Consider the following 17,911-nt stretch of genomic DNA (forward strand, 5'->3'; position numbering starts at 1 on the left):
AACTCCAGGTATTTGTATCGCTGTGGGCAATATTTTATAACACTTCCAACATGCCGGCCTCGTGCCTCTTCCCTGTTTGTAAAATACACTCCCATTCCAACCTGGCCCCGGCCACCGTGCATATCGTCAGCCAATAAAATGAGGAGCCATCTGATTTTAGCAGTTCGCGATCAGAGAGATGGAGTGGAGATTGTCCAGAATAGACTATTCTTTCCTTGCTCAAACTACGACTCACAGTATGTAGCGTAAGACTATGATTGCATGAAGCTGGCAGGAAGTCTTTATTCTGTGTTGACATTTTAGCACTCAGAAAACAAATGGCTGACAAGTGGTGCAGTACTATTCATGCGATATTATCACCATGACCTGGTAAAATGAAAGCGGATAAAAGGAAATGTTGAACTTGAATTTTATGAATATATTTTATCACTCACATATCGAAATTCAGATGTGACTCCTAGTCCAGGCTGTCCAGTGCGTCCCGGGCCGGGGACCCGTCTATAAAGTGGTGGGGGCACTAGGCCCACATACTTTATAAAGGATCACACAGACACCAGATTAAGGGTAGATAACTGGCCACGAGCATGTGCGCTCGGACCCTTTTATTATCAGGGTCACCTGACTGGTGATGCCTGTGGTGGGTGGGTGTTTAGTGTGGGTTACAGCCTCAGAAACACTAGAATGTATCCAGCTGGATACTACATCCCTCCCAACTTTGGATAAAAGGAAATATACGAAGTCCAACCTGTAAAGAAAAACAGACACCCCAAAATAAATCACAAGTGGCATCATCTTCAGGCCGCAGGCCCGGCGGTGTTGGATTTTTTGGACCACCATTGTTTGTGACGTTCGGGTTTGTCTTGGCAAACTACCTGAGACCGACCTGGTCTATCAGTAACAATGTCTATGTACAAGAATCCTTCATCAGGATACTGGGAGCTGTGATGAGATCCACTCTGTGATGTTTCTTGCCATGAGGTTTCTGCCTGGAATTGACGTGCTAGCTGTTGTTCCAGCATCTTGACGGCCAAGATGCTTCCGACTTGCCTCTCTCACTTGAGCACCTCTCTCACCGGTGCTTCCGGGTGGGCTTTCCTGCTGGGCGGTCATGGGACTGTGTGGATCGTGCGGGCTCCGCGTGGGCCGCGCTAAGGTGTCGCTTCCGAACTGCCAACGAGACTCACAGCCTAGTCTCATGTGTCTGCCAAGTGTGATGTTTCCATCTCGGTGTCTTCGCCATCAAGAATCTGGTTCTGTGTCTTCCTCTCAGGGTTGCAGGGTAACCAGTCTCCGGCTGCGGCCTCCGTGCATCCTGCGCATGTCGAGGAGCTGCTGCCGAACATCTCTCCCATTCGGACTCCAATTTCACTGGAATTCCGCCGAGGCCCCTTGCCCCTGTATTTCCACTTGACCGCGTGGGCTGTGCAGGCCTTCGTGTAGGCTGCGCGTAGGGGTCGCTTCAGAACTCCCAACAGGGCCACGGCCTAGTCTTGCTTTATTCCCAAGGGGTGGATCTTCTAATGTCCGGTTGTGCTCTACTTCCGTATGCTGCAGGCTGACAGGGGTGCACAGACGGTTCCTGGGCGGCCTGTCTTCTTGGACTCCGGTTGCCTGGAGTGTGTGGATTCCCTTAGGTGTTGTGCTGCTCCTTGGTGGTGTTGATGACTTCACCATTATTCTTTGATGGGGCAGTAGGCGGTGGTCCGATGTCTCGGGGTGTTCTCTTCTGTGATGATGCGAGTACTCTGCCCGGTCACTTCGCCTCATTGTCCCATGCACGCCTGTGTTGGTTGTCTGCCCTGTGGCGCAGTGCCACTGTACCTTCCTCCTTTGTAGGCTGACATCCTGTCATCCTCTTTTCTTCTTTCTTCATGGCGTCTTGCCACTCACGCTTTGTCTTTTCTTTACTTCCTTTGCGACGCAGTCTGGTCTTCTCGCATTCTTGCTCATCCTAACCAGGCTACTCCATGTAGCGTGCACTCTACACTTTTCCCTCTGGTCTTGTCCCAGCACTAGGACACTGTCTTCTTTTCACTCGGTGACTGGACCGGTCGTCGCAACCTTGTTTCCTTCAATTCCCTTTAACTTCTAGTTACTCATGTTGAACTTCTCGTCCGTCTCTTTCTAGTCCTCTTCGCGGACCTTTCCTGGGGTCCTCTTCGCGGACATCCCCTCGGACACTCACTTCACGGACTTCTTCTCCATTCTTCTGATCAGACCTCTTGTCAGGTCTCTTCTCTCTGACGACCATCTGGCTGGTCCGCTTCTTTTCTCTGGTGATCATCTGGCTGGTCAGCTTTTTCTTTTCGCTAGCGACCATCTGGCTGGTTGGCTTCTTCTTTTCTCTGGTGACCATCTAGCTGGTCGGCTTCTTTTCCCTTTCGACCATCTGGCTGGTCGGCTTCTTTCCCCTTCCCCGGGTCTTCGTGCTTCTGGTGGTCCGCGCAACCACCTCTTCTTCTCCGAACTCACGTTCCTGTAGCTCGCTTCTGATGGCGCTCTTCCGTTCACCTCGCTGGGTGCACTTGCTGCGCATTTCTTTACTTCCTTTGTTCCTGGAGCAGTGTCTGCTGTTCTTGCGCTCCTGCGCACTTGCCTGGTGCTGATTTCCTGAACCTCCGTTTGTCTGGTGGTGCTCCTGCCTTTCCCTATTGCTGCAGCGACAACCTGTGGCCACTAGGTACCGCTGCGCTCTCTCTCAGCTTGGTTCAGTGCTTCTGGTGGTCTGCGCCACCACTCCTTCGACTTGCTCCTGGTCACCCCTTTTGTGCGCTAGTGATTGCATCCTTCGTTTCTTCCTGGGGTTCCTCTCGCTGTATCACGTTCACTGCGGGGTACTTGCTTACTGCACTCTTTCGATAGCCCAGCCACGTTGTGGGGCTATCTGTCCTTTGACATCTTTTGCGCTGTCTTACCCTCGTGACTTTAGTGCTTTTCTCTCTCTCTCTCTCTCTCTCTCTCTCTGCCACCCCATGCGGCTCTCTCATAGCACATTTGTACTCGTTCAATGCACCTCCTATTCATCGTGTCAGCTTTCCATGCCCTGACTTCTCACCATGAGTCACGGCAGCCTGGAACTGTCTCTGAGCACTCCCAGTGCTCTCCAGTCACTGTCCCTGTTCACCTGCACTTCGTTCGATCAGCGGGTGCATTTTCGCGAGTTGGCCACTAGGTGGCAGTGTTGCTTTATCTTTGCCTCCTGGTCTCTGCTGAACTCTAACGCAGCGTGACCTCGTGCTTGGGGGACGGCGCTGCCTGCATCCACTCTGCAGGGACTCAGGCCTCAGGATTACCGTGTACCATCAGATGGTCCTCTGTTGCCCCTCGTCCCGTCACATGTGCAGTCCAGGTGAGCATTTCATTTAGTCCTCTTTTAATTCACCGTTGTTCATCCGGTGCCGCCAGCAGTGTTCCTGTCCGCCTCAGCAGGTTCACACCGCTTTGATTTCCATGCTGCATTACTCCGGCTGTTCACATTGCGCGCCGGCCGATCCAACCGGCCGCAGGCCTCGCATTCTCATGTTCGCGGGGGTGGGGGATGGGCACCGCTTGACGTCCTCGTGGGGGCCGGGGAGTGGTTAGCTACTCGACTCTCCGTCCTCCCGCTTTTCAGATGGTCTTTCTGACACTGATGCGGGGTGGGCTCCCGCAACTCACCGGCGTATGGGATACCTCTTCCTTTCGCGCCACACACCCCACGACCCCTTCACTTCTGCGGGGCATGAAAGGCGGCGGAGCTGCTCTCCGGGTTCCAACGGCTGGTGGTGCTTCATGCCTGGAGCGGCTGGCAGGGAGCAGGGGATTCCTCTGCGCCTGTGCAGGTAGGAGGGCAGGGACCCACGGTCGGCGCTGCCGCGTCCGCTTCTTGGGGCACTTTGCGATCGCCTCGCTAGTCGGCCGCTGGCCAGACGCTGTCTCCTCACTCCTCCACTGCAGCCTCACATTGCGCACACTGCGTGGGGGTGGGGAGAGGTCAGCGCGGCTCCCGGGGACTGCTGACTTCGATATGGGCCGAGTTTGTCCTTCCTCGCGGGGAGGTGGGCGTCTACTCCTCTCACGCTAGGCTCTCGTCACGGCCCCCTGCCATTTCGCATTCAGGGCTCACCTTCCGCCCTCACTCTCTCTTCTCGGCAGTAGCAGCGGCGGCCGGCATCTGGGCAGTCCGGCCTTGCTCACTCTCCATTTCCCGCCATCACGGGCCACTCTTCATGCCGGGTGGCTCATCAGGAGTCTCCCAGAGGCGGGGTGGGCTCCCGCTCGACTTCCTCACCTTCGGGTCACTTCGTCGCAGCCGATGCAGGGGGGCTCTGATCGGCTTGCACTTCTCTCCCCCACGGCACTTCCACGCAGGGGGGGCGGCTCACAACAGGCCCATGAGGTGCAGGGTGGGCTCCCGGTCACCTCGTCTCACGCCTGGTGCTCTTCGTGTGTCGCCACGCGCTCGCGGGCACACCAGGTGCGGGTGGGCTCCCGATCCCCTTCTTCATCGGCTCACACTTCCCGAACCAGGACCCGGGGAATTGAAGCCACTGCACACGTGGGAGAAGACCTTCCTCGTCGCCATTGTAAAATGGTGGGGGCGCTAGGCCCACATACTTTATAAAGGATCACACAGACACCAGATTAAGGGTATATAACTGGCAACGAGCACATGCGCTCGGACCCTTTTATTATCAGGGTCACCTGACTGGTGACGCCTGTGGTGGGTGGGTGTTTAGTGTGGGTTACAGCCTCAGAAACACTAGAATGTATCCAGCCGGATACTACACCGTCCAGTAACAAACTGTCCTTGCAGCCACTGTAAACCAGGTCACTGACTCCTTCTCCATCTCCCTTGGCTGCGTTAAGAACTGAATTCAGCAGGGTGCGGCACAACTGACAGCATACTGCGGCCCTGGCTGGTGCGAGCTGCAGCAGGAAACTGCGATCTCGCAAATTCAGCCACCTGCCTCCCACACCAGCACGCAGGATGTGACGTCTGTGCGCACCAGCACGTCAGGCTGACAAGTGAGAGCCATGCCATGGGGAACATTCATAAGGAAACGCAGTCCTGCCAAGTTCAAACGTGTCTTAGCAGGTAATGTGAACCTGCCAGTGCTGAGCAGCCTTAGGTCAGCTGCGAGCCCCAAGCCTGGTAGAGCAGCACAAACGCCATATGCTGCGCGCTGCCAGCTGCCCCACTTAAGTTTTAGGCAGGCTACGCTTCAGTAACAGACACCATGCGCATGCGTGACAATGCATTTCAGTTCGGTAATGTGGAGTACCACACTGAAACGCATTAGTGTAACGCATGATGCGTGATACTTGGCAGGACTGGGGATATATATCATACATGACAACATTTTAGAGCAGACAAGTGGGAGATTTTTAAAACGTGGTTGGGAGAATGTAGTTTCCCTGCTGACTTATATTGAAGGAGAGACAATCTGCCCAAATCGGGTCTGTTGCCATATTTGGTAACAATCAGCATTTCATTGTTGGGAGTTTAATAACAGCGCAAAACAAAAACAGAGTTCTAATTATTTTTTTTTTGTAGGCACTGTGTAAAATTGCCAGAAATTAAGTACCGAGGCCTGTCACACAGTCTGATTTCCCCCTCCAAGAATGAAGTTCAAAGTGTTGTGGCTCAGGATATATATTTCCGAGCTCAAGCCGCCTTGTTTCCAGTAGATCATGATTCACCAATCTGAATCAGTTTCTGCATGCAGGAATCAGGAGGCGAGAGACTAGCCCCCCAACACTCACTGCTGGCACTTAAATCACAAACATCAACAAAACCAGTTTCCATTCTGTGAGGAAAACCCAGGCACCGTTCCGAACGTCAGACCACATTATGAAGAGTGCCGATGACCCATATCAATGGCAAGTACAATGGCAAGTTGTGCACTGCATGAATTACAATCAACATTAAAAATTAGTCATGGATATCATTCACAGAAACCTTATTTTAGGCACACCACCACAAAACATAGGCACACTATACCAATTACACATCACCCACTGACACCATTTAGAGGATATTCCCTTGCACTATTCATTTGTACACAAATCAATCATATACACTATCTACTTATTAAACATTGAAAAATGATATAAATTTACATACATTGCACATGCGTGTCCGTACACACACACACACACACACACAGAGTCTCTACTTATCTACATAAGACTGAGGCAAATGTGACGGTAAAGTTCCCTGTGCTGATTGCTACACACGTCTTCGGAGAAAGCCCCACTCTCCCTCCTCCACTGTCTTCTTACATTTGCCTAATGTGAAAAAACAACTATGCTAGTTGTATTTTAAAAATACACTTAAGTTCCCATTCCCTTATTGCATACTTTTGTGACATATTACATGAAGGAGGTCCTACATACCCCATTTCTAGAAGTTATTCTCTAAACTATAGCTTGGTTCTAAAAACTGAGCCTGGGTGTTGTTTTCTTTGCTCAATTTTTGGAAAAGCGGTTATTTGGGCTTAGGAGGAGACCTTTCAAAGATCTCACAACCATCTTTTATGCCTAAAAGTGTTCTACAAAATGCATTTGTTCGGACATAAAGGTTCTAGAGAGCGTGCTCGCTGGTCTATGTTCTTTTCCTGAACAGACTCCGTCAATCTTTTTTTTACACAAGTGTGATAATCTTGTGAGCTCGTGGAGGGTCCTCGCTGTTACTGGACTGAGACCGTGCGTGGAGGTCGGGAGTGACTACCCACCTTCTATCTGTCTTTCTGGATGGGACTGGAAGAAGGGTGATTGGTTGCAATGAGGCAGCATTTTTCCCTGCCTCCTTTAGGAGGAGAAGTCTTCCCCTTGTAAACCTTCTGCCAGTGTCCCTGAACTTGGGGATTTGACCTGCATAGGCATGGCATACGTACAGGAGATATGTGTACTCGATGTATATGTAAGGGTTGAGCACGGTGCTTAATTTGAGCTGGTAGTTTCCGGTGCTCGGCACCTGAACTTAATTGTCAACACCGGCCTTCATGGCAGTCTGCCACAAGGTGGCGATGTCTGGCAATTTAGAGATGACCACAACAACAGTTAATTATTAATTCAATATATATTAAAAATGACTATTACCTGCCGCCCAAGCCATTATCATAGCTTTGGGGACCTGTAATAGTCTGAATTGTCACACTTGTAGGAGTGTGATGTGTAATAGTTGTGTTGTTACTATCATTGGCAGCATGGCAGGGGCAATGTGTGGTGCAAATTGCAGTGGCCTCCTGGCGGGAGACCTGGCACTTGTATTTTAACAAATGAAGCACTAGTTGAGCTTGAGGAGTTTGTGTTTATTTATTACAGTGCATGGTGTGGCGTGTGTTCACACAATATTTGCATAGGTGCCCACCATCATGTGCACCAGCCCACCATTCTTTTAAAGCCGGGGGCACCAATTTCTTAGTGTAAATGCTGCTTCCTTTTATTGCACGTTGCATGTACGCTTACTATCCTATAACAACACGTGAAGCGTGTTTTCTATACTATGACAGTGTACTTTTAGTTCATATACATTCATATATGTAACAGAGGAGTAAGCAACTCTGGCGCAACGGCTATAGTTGCCGACTTTGGAGCAGCGAACCAGGTTCTAGTCTCTGTGTCGGCCCAACATCCTGTGATTCTGGGCAAATTACTTAATCTCCCTGTGCCTAAAAAACAAAAATGAATGTGTACGTCTGTAATGTAACTGGAGCTCATGTAAAGAGCTCCAATACCTTCAAGTAGAGTTTGTGCTATAAGCTATAAAAAAGAATATATATATATTTTGTGTGCAGTTTTTTATAGCACAAACTCTATTATAGTGTTTTACCTTAGTCCTAGTGGTTTCTTATATGGATTATTATAGGTGAGAGTTCCCATTAGATTCTTCTCACACTACATCACAAAATACGGGGACACTTTCTAATGCTAACTCCAAGAAACAGGGCAAATACAGCAATGTCACTCCCTCAGACAGAGCGATGCACTTCAGAACCCAGGCAGCTTGTTTCTCCATCGCTACACACACTGACTGGGCTCTGACCGAGAGCTGGGTCTTGCGGGCACAGGGCAGCTAATGTGTCTCAAACGGGTAAGCATTAATGAACTACACCTTTCTCGGTTAAAGACCGTTCACTGCTAATTCTCATTAGCAAAGACTCAGCAGGAAGGGAAATTATATAGAATAACAGGTTGTCTTTTTTTTTTAAATGATTTCCTTTTAGTCTGCTTTACCCACAAAATAAGCCCGCCCATAACTTCCATGGCTGGCAGGAAACTCCCTGCACTGGGCTCAAGTCCATGCGCCCGCCCCCTGGTACCTGCATCTTCTCCTGGACGGCGGCCATCTTCTGCTGCAGCTCCTCGTGTTCCTTCTGCAGCCGCTGGAGGGAGTCTGTGGAGAGAGAGAGGGCAGAAGGCACCGTCAGACTGGCACTGGCACGCCACACAGGGATCACCTTCCGGCATTTTACTGAATCTCTTGGCAGACCGGAAATGGTGGTCACTGGACAGACAACACCAGAGGACTACGCTGGACGCGTTTGCCTTGTGCACAAACCACACTTGTGAGCAGAGGGTTGAAAACCTGCACTCCTATGCTCTTTAAGGCACCTGACTGCAGGAGACTAGTGACAGGATTCACAATGCTGTGACACTACATACATTACTCACACTCAGAGCACCATGGCCATGATTGGTTGCCTTTCTACCTCCCCTGGTGTACTGGTGACACAATTACACACTGAGTACAGCACACACAAGAGTCCCATTCCTAGTACATTAGTGAATAGACTGGAAAGTATGGTCACTGGACAGACAACAGCAAAAGGACTACGCTGGACGTGTTTGCCTTGTGCACAAACCACACTTGTGAGCAGAGGGTTGAAAACCTGCACTCCTATGCTCTTTAAGGCACCTGACTGCAGGAGACTAGTGACAGGATTCACAATGCTGTGACACTACATACATTACTCACACTCATAGTGCACCATGGGCATGGTTGGTTTCCTTTCTACCTCCCCTGGTGTACTGGTGACACAATTACACACTGAGTGCAGCACACACAAGAGTCCCATTCCCAGTACATTAGTGAATAGACTGGAAATTATGGTCACTGGACAGACAACAGCAAAAGGACTACGCTGGACGTGTTTGCCTTGGGCACAAACCACACTTGTGAGCAGAGGGTTGAAAACCTGCACTCCTATGCTCTTTAAGGCACCTGACTGCAGGAGACTAGTGACAGGATTCACAATGCTGTGACACTACATACATTACTCACACTCATAGTGCACCATGGGCATGATTGGTTTCCTTTCTACCTCCCCTGGTGTACTGGTGACACAATTACACACTGAGTGCAGCACACACAAGAGTCCCATTCCCAGTACATTAGTGAATAGATTCGAAAACAGAGTGCACAAGTAATGGGATTCTCACTCTCCGTGCACTTATTAAGTGCAGTAAAAAATCATGTGTGCCCCTTGCGTTGCAAACATGGTTCTCAAACCCCGTGCACTAATGAACAGATCAACAATGTGAGTGCGTAAGTGATAGGATGATTGCTCTCCGTGCAGTAGTAATAGAAGCAGGATTCACACCTCCAGTGCACTGGTGGCAGGATTCTCATAATCAGTTAAAGGATTCACAATCCTACTGCAACTAGAATAGACAATGAAATTCCAAAACAATAACATAGTCAGGTTGTAATAATGACTGGACTCACAACTCCAGGTGCTCTCATTAAAGAATTCAACTGTAGTTCACCAGTAGCCTTATTCACACTCCAGTGCACTAAAGATTCGTGCTCTGAGCGTGCCAGTGATTTACAGTACAGAGAATATATGGAGAGGATTCCAACCGGATGTTCATTCTTCACAAGATTCACACTCCTTATGCACTAGTGAAACGATTTTCAATTCTAACATATATGCAACAAAATTTACATTCCCAGAAGAAGCGGGACACAATGTATATTTCCAGTGTACTAGTAATGAAAAAAACACCCAGGGGACTAGTTAAAAGATTTATAATCCAACTGCATAAGCAATTGGATTCAGAGAAGTAACAAGCAGGTAGCAGGATTTGCACACCCAATGCTGGCATGGTTCACACTCCCAGGTCACTAATGTCAGGAGACAGCCCATCAGAGCACTGGTGAAAGAACTCACCCCGCATCACTAGTGACAAGAGTCGTGCCCCCAGATATGGGAGCTCAGTAAACTGATGACCAAACTCAGCATGGTGCCTCAGGGAAAAGATTCACACATCCCCAGTGTAGTAACAAGAGGGAGCAGGTATTTCCCAGCTCCCACGTGTTTTTTCAGGGCTCAAACCCTTGGAGGAACATTTATTTATGGGTTTATAGCAAAGCTTCCCCATTTATTAACGGCGAGGTGCCTAACTCGACTTCCGCCGCTAGGTGGCGCTTGATGCTCGAGCTGCCGGCTCTCACTTTCCTTACACGGCATTCACTTATAGTTTAATGGGCCTCGCCGACACTTCTGGGTTCTGGCAGCTGCCACGGGCGTTTAGGTTTGTGACTTGCAACACCGGAGCGTAACATTCTGTGTCATGGCTGCCTGCTGTGGTACATGTAATGTGTTGTGCTGAATGCACCAGGATGAGTTGTGGGTTCAGAGGAGCATCACTGGTGTTTCGCAGAATACGCCACCCCAAAGGCACCAGTGACACTAGAAACAATTTACAGTTGTATTACACACGATTATGTGACAGAATTGAAACTTCCATGGCAACAGAATATACACACCAGTGGATCACCAGAAATCACCCGCGTTTGGATTGTGGCATCACTGACAAGAATCATTCACACGTGCACTAATTGCATACTTTACACCCCCACCGAAGTAGTGAGAATTCACACTCCCAGTTAGGGTGACCAGACGTCCCCGTTTTCCCAGGACGGTCCCCGTTTTTGGGGAAGTGTCCCCGTGTCCCGACACTTTTCTCCAAGTGACTCAAATGTCCCTGTTTTCAAACAGTGTCCCCGTTAAACATAGAAATGTCCCTGTTTTTCATTGTTTCGGTTGAGAATGCGCGCACATGCTCTTTGCACTGTTTACGGCATGTGTCGTCACTGAGGTGAGCGCTGTAGCAAGAACGGAAATCCTTTGAAGAGAGACATTTTACACACAGCGCCACCTACGTCATCGTGCCAGCCAAAGTTTCTTCTTTGGATAAAACAATATTTCTTCATCCTGTAGCTTGTATTCATAGTCATACAAACTTTTCAGTAGCCCTTATGCATACCGTGCAAGGATTAATGCATTGCTCATTGCATGTTTTATTCATAACCAATTGATGCATGCTCTGTGTTCTCCATATCAAAGCTATGACTTGACCTGTTGACTGACCTTTCAGATCACGGGAAACCGTTTAGCTGGAAAGGATTTAAAGGAGCAGGGTTAACGCCTGTGGGAGAGGCAAGCAGCGCTGCCCGAGCTTTTTGCTCAGGTCTTCACACTATTGCACTATGAGATGATACCAATGGCTAGAGTGCACTATACATACCCCAGTAAGGTAACATGACATCTCAGCAGTAACTACGCAAATGTGGGAGGACAGTGTGGTCGGCCAACCTTTGCCACCCTTAAGACCCTAAGGCAGTAATACCTGGAGAGAAGTTTTTTTTTGTACATTGGTCCATGGCTGCCATTTGGCAATTTAGCATTCCGCAGTTTACCTCCCATGCTTTTCTGTCATGAGCAACTAAGCAACATTGGTGAGTTGTACTTTATGTGGTGCTCATGTGCAGCTATAGAAACGAGCATTGATAAAGCTAGTAAATCTGGCGTTTGCTAGCCTGTGATGTTTTATGGATTTTTGGCAAATATATGCTATAGTCCTTAAAAGTGTAAATGTAATAAAAAGTACTAATGCTGCTGTGTGAAGGAGAGGGTTGCCAATAAAAGACCGCGGATTTGTTGTCTGTAATGCTTCATCTCGGTCTGTGGAGGGAGCTGTAATTGTAGTCCTTTTTCTATGTCTATGACAGCTGTCAAATAGTCCTACTTTTATGTCGATGGTTACTGCAAATCATAGTCCTACTTCTATGTCTATGACCTGTCCCCGTTTTTTGTTTTGAGAATCTGGTCACCCTACTCCCAGTGCAATACTGGAAGTGTTCATACTGGTGCCCCGGCTCTAGTGACAATCTGTATAGTCCCCGGACAGCTAAGATAAGATGTTCAATTACACTGGTGATATCCAATTAGCACAATACCAGCAGGCAAACACCATGGCACGCTCATGGCATGATTCACACTCACACGGCACTGGTAACATGATTCACACACCTAGGGCACAGGCAGGCGGATTACCTCTCCCGTGGCACCAGTGCCACACATGAGAGTCCCAGTGCACCAGAGACATGATTCACATTCCCAGTGACTCAGCCACAAGTGCCACACACACAGTGCGATGATAGGATTCACACTACCAATGAAACTGCTGCAGAGTTCACACTATCTGGGCACTAGAAATGTACTTCATTTTTCCAGTGCACCTGTTCCAGTATCCACACACTTGATGTACGCGCCACAACACTGACATTCCAGTGCACGGTCAGGGTTCACATTCTCAGTGCACCGATGCCATGATTTACACCACCAGTAAGTACACTAGCTATAAGACTGACTTTCGAAGGAGCACTGCACTAGCAGAAGGACTGACAGACCAAAGAAGGCAGCCATCAACAAGGCTTCACACTAGTAGGGTTCTAAAGTAAGATTTACAATCTAAAGGCACTGGTGGCATTAATAGTACTTTCGGTTCATCAGTAGAAACATTCATACCCTCCGTGTACTGGTTAAAGGTTTCAAACCCCAGTGCACTTGTGACAGCAGCCACATTCCCAGTGCACTAGACAAGTGTCAGTGTGTAAAGTCCCAGAGCGGTTGTGACGGGGTTACCAAGGCACCAGATCACTATTGCCGTGACTCGTGTGCTCTTGTGACCAGCAGTCTCCAGACGTACCCTGCAGCCGAGTGGCTCCGGCCTCCGCCTGCGTCCTCAGACCCTGCTCCTTCCGTCGCTCAGCCTCCAGCGTGCGCACCCGTTCCGCCAACTCCCCGCTCCGGGCCTCCTGCTCCCGGAGGCCCGTCCGAAGCCGCTGCGCCTCCTGCTGGTGCTCCGAGGCTGCCAGAGCCCAGGCCCCTTCTAGCTGTCGTCGATCCTCCTCGCCCTGAGGAAAAAAAGAGAAATGCTGGTGAAAACCTAAGACATCGCAACTACAGCCCGTGAACACTCAATTTCACCAATCCTGCCAAAGCACAGACGACACAGTGAAGCTCTGGGGTCCAAGGGAACAATTATCTAGGAAGTCAACAAGTGCTTTATTTGTGACTTGCTACTCTACTACTGTGTGTCACTTCCGCACTAGTGTTTAGCCGCTCCCTCGCAGCCCTAAACCACCTGCCATTCTATGAACAACCAATAGATGTCACGGCTGCACTTGTGTTCATTTGCGCTAAGGAAGCTCTCAGCTAAATCAATCACAGGCTGTCAATGTTTGAACATTGTTTGGCTGATTGTTCCCAGCTCCAGCCGTTGCCTTACTGTGACAGGCCACAGAGTGTCGCTGCTGTCCCACGATCAAGTGTCCCACAGAACGTAGATTCAGCCAGATATTTATTTTTCTTTTCTCAGTTTAAGAAACTTTATTAAGTATATAACGATTACATAAGAATAGGTCATGAAGAACAAAATACCTATTGTAGAATAGAAATATAAAAGCTGACAATAAATCAGGGAAGAAAGCTGTTTACACGTTATCAGTAATAATAGGAGGAGAACGAGGGGGGGGGGGAGAAGGGGTAAATAATGCAATGCTATAATTGAAGTTCATGAGAATATGGTATAGACTTATTAAACCTATACAAAATTATTAATCTTATTATTCTATTAAGCTTATCCTATCTTATCTTATCTTGTCCAAGAGGCAGGTAAAGCAAAAAAATCAGAAATGCAATATATGAGAAAGGGGGAAACAGTAGTATAGAGGAGAAAAACAGTAACAAAATGATCTATGGAGGCTGGAAATTCTCAGAACGATTACGTGAAGCATGCGTAGAAATCTTAGTTAAATAATTGGATAATGGTAACCAAAATAAATCTCTATTTAGAAAGGCTTAACAGAGGAAGCAAACGCAATGTCTAATCTATGGTAATGACAAACATTATTCCACCAGGATTTCACTGAGAGTTTAGTTAAACATTTCCAATGAAGAGAGATCTGCTGAAAAGCTAAAGCCAACATTCAATCAAATAAACCCTTCTCATGTAAAGACAATCCCAATGAGTCTAATAAACTGCCAATAAAAAGATTAATGTTTGATGAAGGGGTCTGTAAGTTGAAAATGTGTGAAAGGTGCTTCCAAACACCTTTCCAGACGGAAGTGACAGCAGGGCAAGAAAAAACAAGCATTTGCATAGCCAATAGGTCTCGCCTTTGGGACCTTATAAGTGTTTAGCCATGCAACAGTTGCATAACTAAATACTTATAAAGGTCCCAAAAGCGAGACCTATTGGCTATGCAAAGCGGCCGCACGGCCGCGAAAGTGAAAGTAATCACGGTAAATCGCGGCGCGCGCGCGCCCGCGCACATGCACTGTAGCTCTAGGCTGGCCTGGTAGCACTTTTTGGAGCCCTCTCAATAAGTCTCGCCAGACCAGCGCATGCGCTGGGTCAGGCGAGACCTAAGGAGGTGCATCAGATCAGCCAAAGGCGATTGACAGGTCCAGCAGGTCTCATTGTTAGAATGTGTACACTTAGCTATAGAAGAGGGTGTATAGTATAATCTGTGATAAAGAAAAAACATGGACTGAGTGGTGGAGCCAGACCTAGAAACCTTCAAAGATCTACCCCATAGTTTGTTAAAAAAGTCAATGCTCCAATCACATCCCAAATCCGCCTCCCAGGCAACCTCTATTTTAGATTTAGAACAAACAGGATCAGGAGAAATAAGAGATTTATAGATCAAGGAAGCTCTGCAGGGCCGGACTGGCCGTAGCGGGCACCGGGCAATCCCCCGGTGGGCTGCACAGGTGGGGGCCGGTTTTGGGCCCCTGGAGGCCGTTTTTGTTACAGGGTCTTTTTTGCAGCGCAGCTGCAAAATCAGCCCTGTAACAAAATCGGCCAAAAACCAGCCCTGGCAAAGAACTCGGTCGCACCCCCAACCCCCGGGGGCGGCCGAGCACTTTGCCAGGAGCGGTTTTGGTTCCCAGTCCGGCCCTGAAGCTCTGGGGAAATGTAGTTAAAATGTTAAGTAGTGGGTCTGCTATGCAAATGGGTTCAGTAGAGTGGAGAGAATAGTCATCCAGATATTTTACTACTTTCAATTTAGTGCCACAGCTGAATAAAAGGTCGCTTGCTCGCTGCCGAACATCCACAACTGCTGCAGTGTGACAAGTTGTGGCTTGTCTCTGCTGCATCAGTGTCTCTGCCCTCCCAGGCCACAGACAATTACACAATGTGACTCGCGTTTGGATGTCACAGCTAAGTTACATCATCACACTATTAAAGAAAGAATGGGGCTGATAACATACATATCTCACATCGTGGATTTTGTGAGAGATAGGATTCTGTGAAAAGCAAGGCCCTTAACACAATTTGTGGCATGCTTCATCATCAGGCATCCCACACCCAGGCCTCTGGATCTATGTGAGTTCTACCACGTAATGTGGCAACAAGGGTTTTTTTTGAGGTCGGGAAATCTTACACCTCCCAGATTGTTTTTTAAAAATATTTTTTTTTTTTTAGTTTTATATAGTGCGAACTAGACCTGAGACATCGGGTATCAGAGCGCTTTAAATGAACACCAGTTTCGTTACAGAAGGACACATTCATTTTTGTTAGGCACGGGGAGATTAAGTGATTTGCCCAGAATCACAGTATGCTGAGCGTCATTGCAAAGACTCGAACCCGGTTCCCCCAGCTTTGAGCTCGACCGCTTTAGTTAGTGAGTTAAAACAGTCTGGGACATCCACTCAATTTATCTTATTTGGGAAATCCGATGATGACCATGCCATAAATTGCAGGTGAGGGTGTTGGTTTTCCCAGAATCATATCCCCACGAAATTTGTGATGTGAGCTATGTTTCATATGAGCCCTATTCTCTCTTCAATAGTGTGATGTTAGACTGTATAGGGAGGACGGAAGAATAGGTGTTTAGTCCCTCTCTCTGATTATAAGTGGATATAAGTACAGCTGCACTACAGACTGCCTGCTCCATCGATAACTTCACACAAATTAATTTTGATACTGGCCAGTAGGTGTCATTGCTACACTTGTGTCTGCTCCCTGCATTACCTCAGTCACGGCAATCCTGTGCCTGGACGCTGGGAGTCACTGGTGCAACTCCCCTACCAGGTTCAGCACTCCGAGCCCACGCTGGAGCAAAAATCACAGAAGCAGACTGGCACAACACCCACTGCACTAATCAGCCTAGCCCTATAAATAACTTCAACAAGGACATCAACAACTTCAACAATTGCATCAAGAACTGCACGGATTCCCACACATCCATCAAACCCAACAAGCATAGCAGATCAAACAAGCAGGCCAGCTGGTACACAGAGACCTCTGAGACACCAAAATACACTGTACACAGCTAGAACGAAAATGACGAGACACTCACAACACCACCGACAGAACTACCTATAAGGCTGCACTCAGACTATCACCAGCAAATTAGAAACACCAGGAAAAAAGCACTAGTGGACCACATTGAAGGAAGCTGCAACAGCTGCAAGGAGATCTTCTCGGTTGCCAAGGATTTCACCTCCCCCTCAGCCACTGTCAACAACATTGCTGCCTCCCAACAACTCTACAACAACCTATCCAACTTCTCCCACAGCAAAATCGCAAAGATCTATAGCAACTTCACACACCAACCCATCCCCAGAGAACACATTGCTAAACCTACCCACCACCAATCAAGATGTCCACCTGACCAAATGGATAACCCTCACCAGAAATGACACAGTGTCAATCATGCATACCATCCACTCAGAGGTCCCAACGGACCCACTCCCCTACCACATCTACAACCTGGGAACATCACCAATCAACACCACCCTGACCCACATCATCAACACTTCCATCACATCCGCCACTTTCCAGGATGAATGAAAACTTCCAGAAATCAACGCCCTCCTCAAAAAGTCCATAGCGGACCAAAATCAACTGAACAACTTCCGACCCATCTCTCTTCTCCCATATCCAGCCAAAGTGATTAAGGAGACCATTTACAAGTAACTCACAACCCACCTCAAACTTCACCATCTTCTAGACAAACAGACAATCAGGATTGAAAAAGAACCACAGCACTGATGACATTTAAAACATCCTGGACAGAGGAGAAATAGAGGCCCGCACCCTGCTTGGACTATTCCACAGCCTGCAATAATGTCTCCCACAACACCCTCATCAGAAGAATCCACGACGTTGGCATACAAGGATGCACTTTCAAATGGATCTGTTTCTTCCTCACAGGAAGATCCAGAAGAGTCAGGCTGTCATCCTTCATATCAGAGATCAAGAAACTGACATCTGGTGTCCCGAAGGGATCGTGCCTCAGTCACACTCTTTTCAAGCTAAATATGACACCACTTACAAATATTATCCGATCACAAGACATCACCGTCATCTCCTATGCTGATGACACCCAAGTTATTCTCTCCCCGACAGACAAGAAAAAAACCACCTGAAACAACTTCACCAACTGCTTGACCATGGTAGCAGACTGGAAGTGAACCAACTGCCTTAAGCTCAACTTCGACAAGACGGAGGTACTGGTCTTCGGCAACAGGACCTCTCCATGGGATTCCACCTGGTGGCCATCGGAGCTAGGACCAACACCCACACCCACGGACCATGTAAGAAATCTAGGGATCATCCTAGATTA

The 17,911-nt window shown here is 48.2% G+C and overlaps 1 protein-coding gene across 3 annotated transcripts in view; it reads right to left on the reverse strand.

Moving 5' to 3' along the window:
* Positions 1-17,911, reverse strand: part of LOC146811368 (uncharacterized) — a 155,339-nt gene that overhangs the window by 53,769 nt on the left and 83,659 nt on the right. For all 3 annotated transcript variants that reach the window (XM_085618485.1, XM_085618484.1, XM_085618483.1), the window contains exons 5-6: positions 12,982-13,189; positions 8,307-8,380 (exon numbers count right to left, since the gene is read on the reverse strand). In XM_085618485.1, coding sequence (XP_085474611.1) covers positions 8,307-8,380; positions 12,982-13,189 — 282 coding nt within the window. The remainder of the gene's footprint in view (positions 1-8,306; positions 8,381-12,981; positions 13,190-17,911) is intronic.

This window comes from Triturus cristatus, chromosome 7 (assembly GCF_964204655.1).
Source record: "Triturus cristatus chromosome 7, aTriCri1.1, whole genome shotgun sequence".
Classification (NCBI taxonomy): Eukaryota; Metazoa; Chordata; class Amphibia; order Caudata; family Salamandridae; genus Triturus; species Triturus cristatus.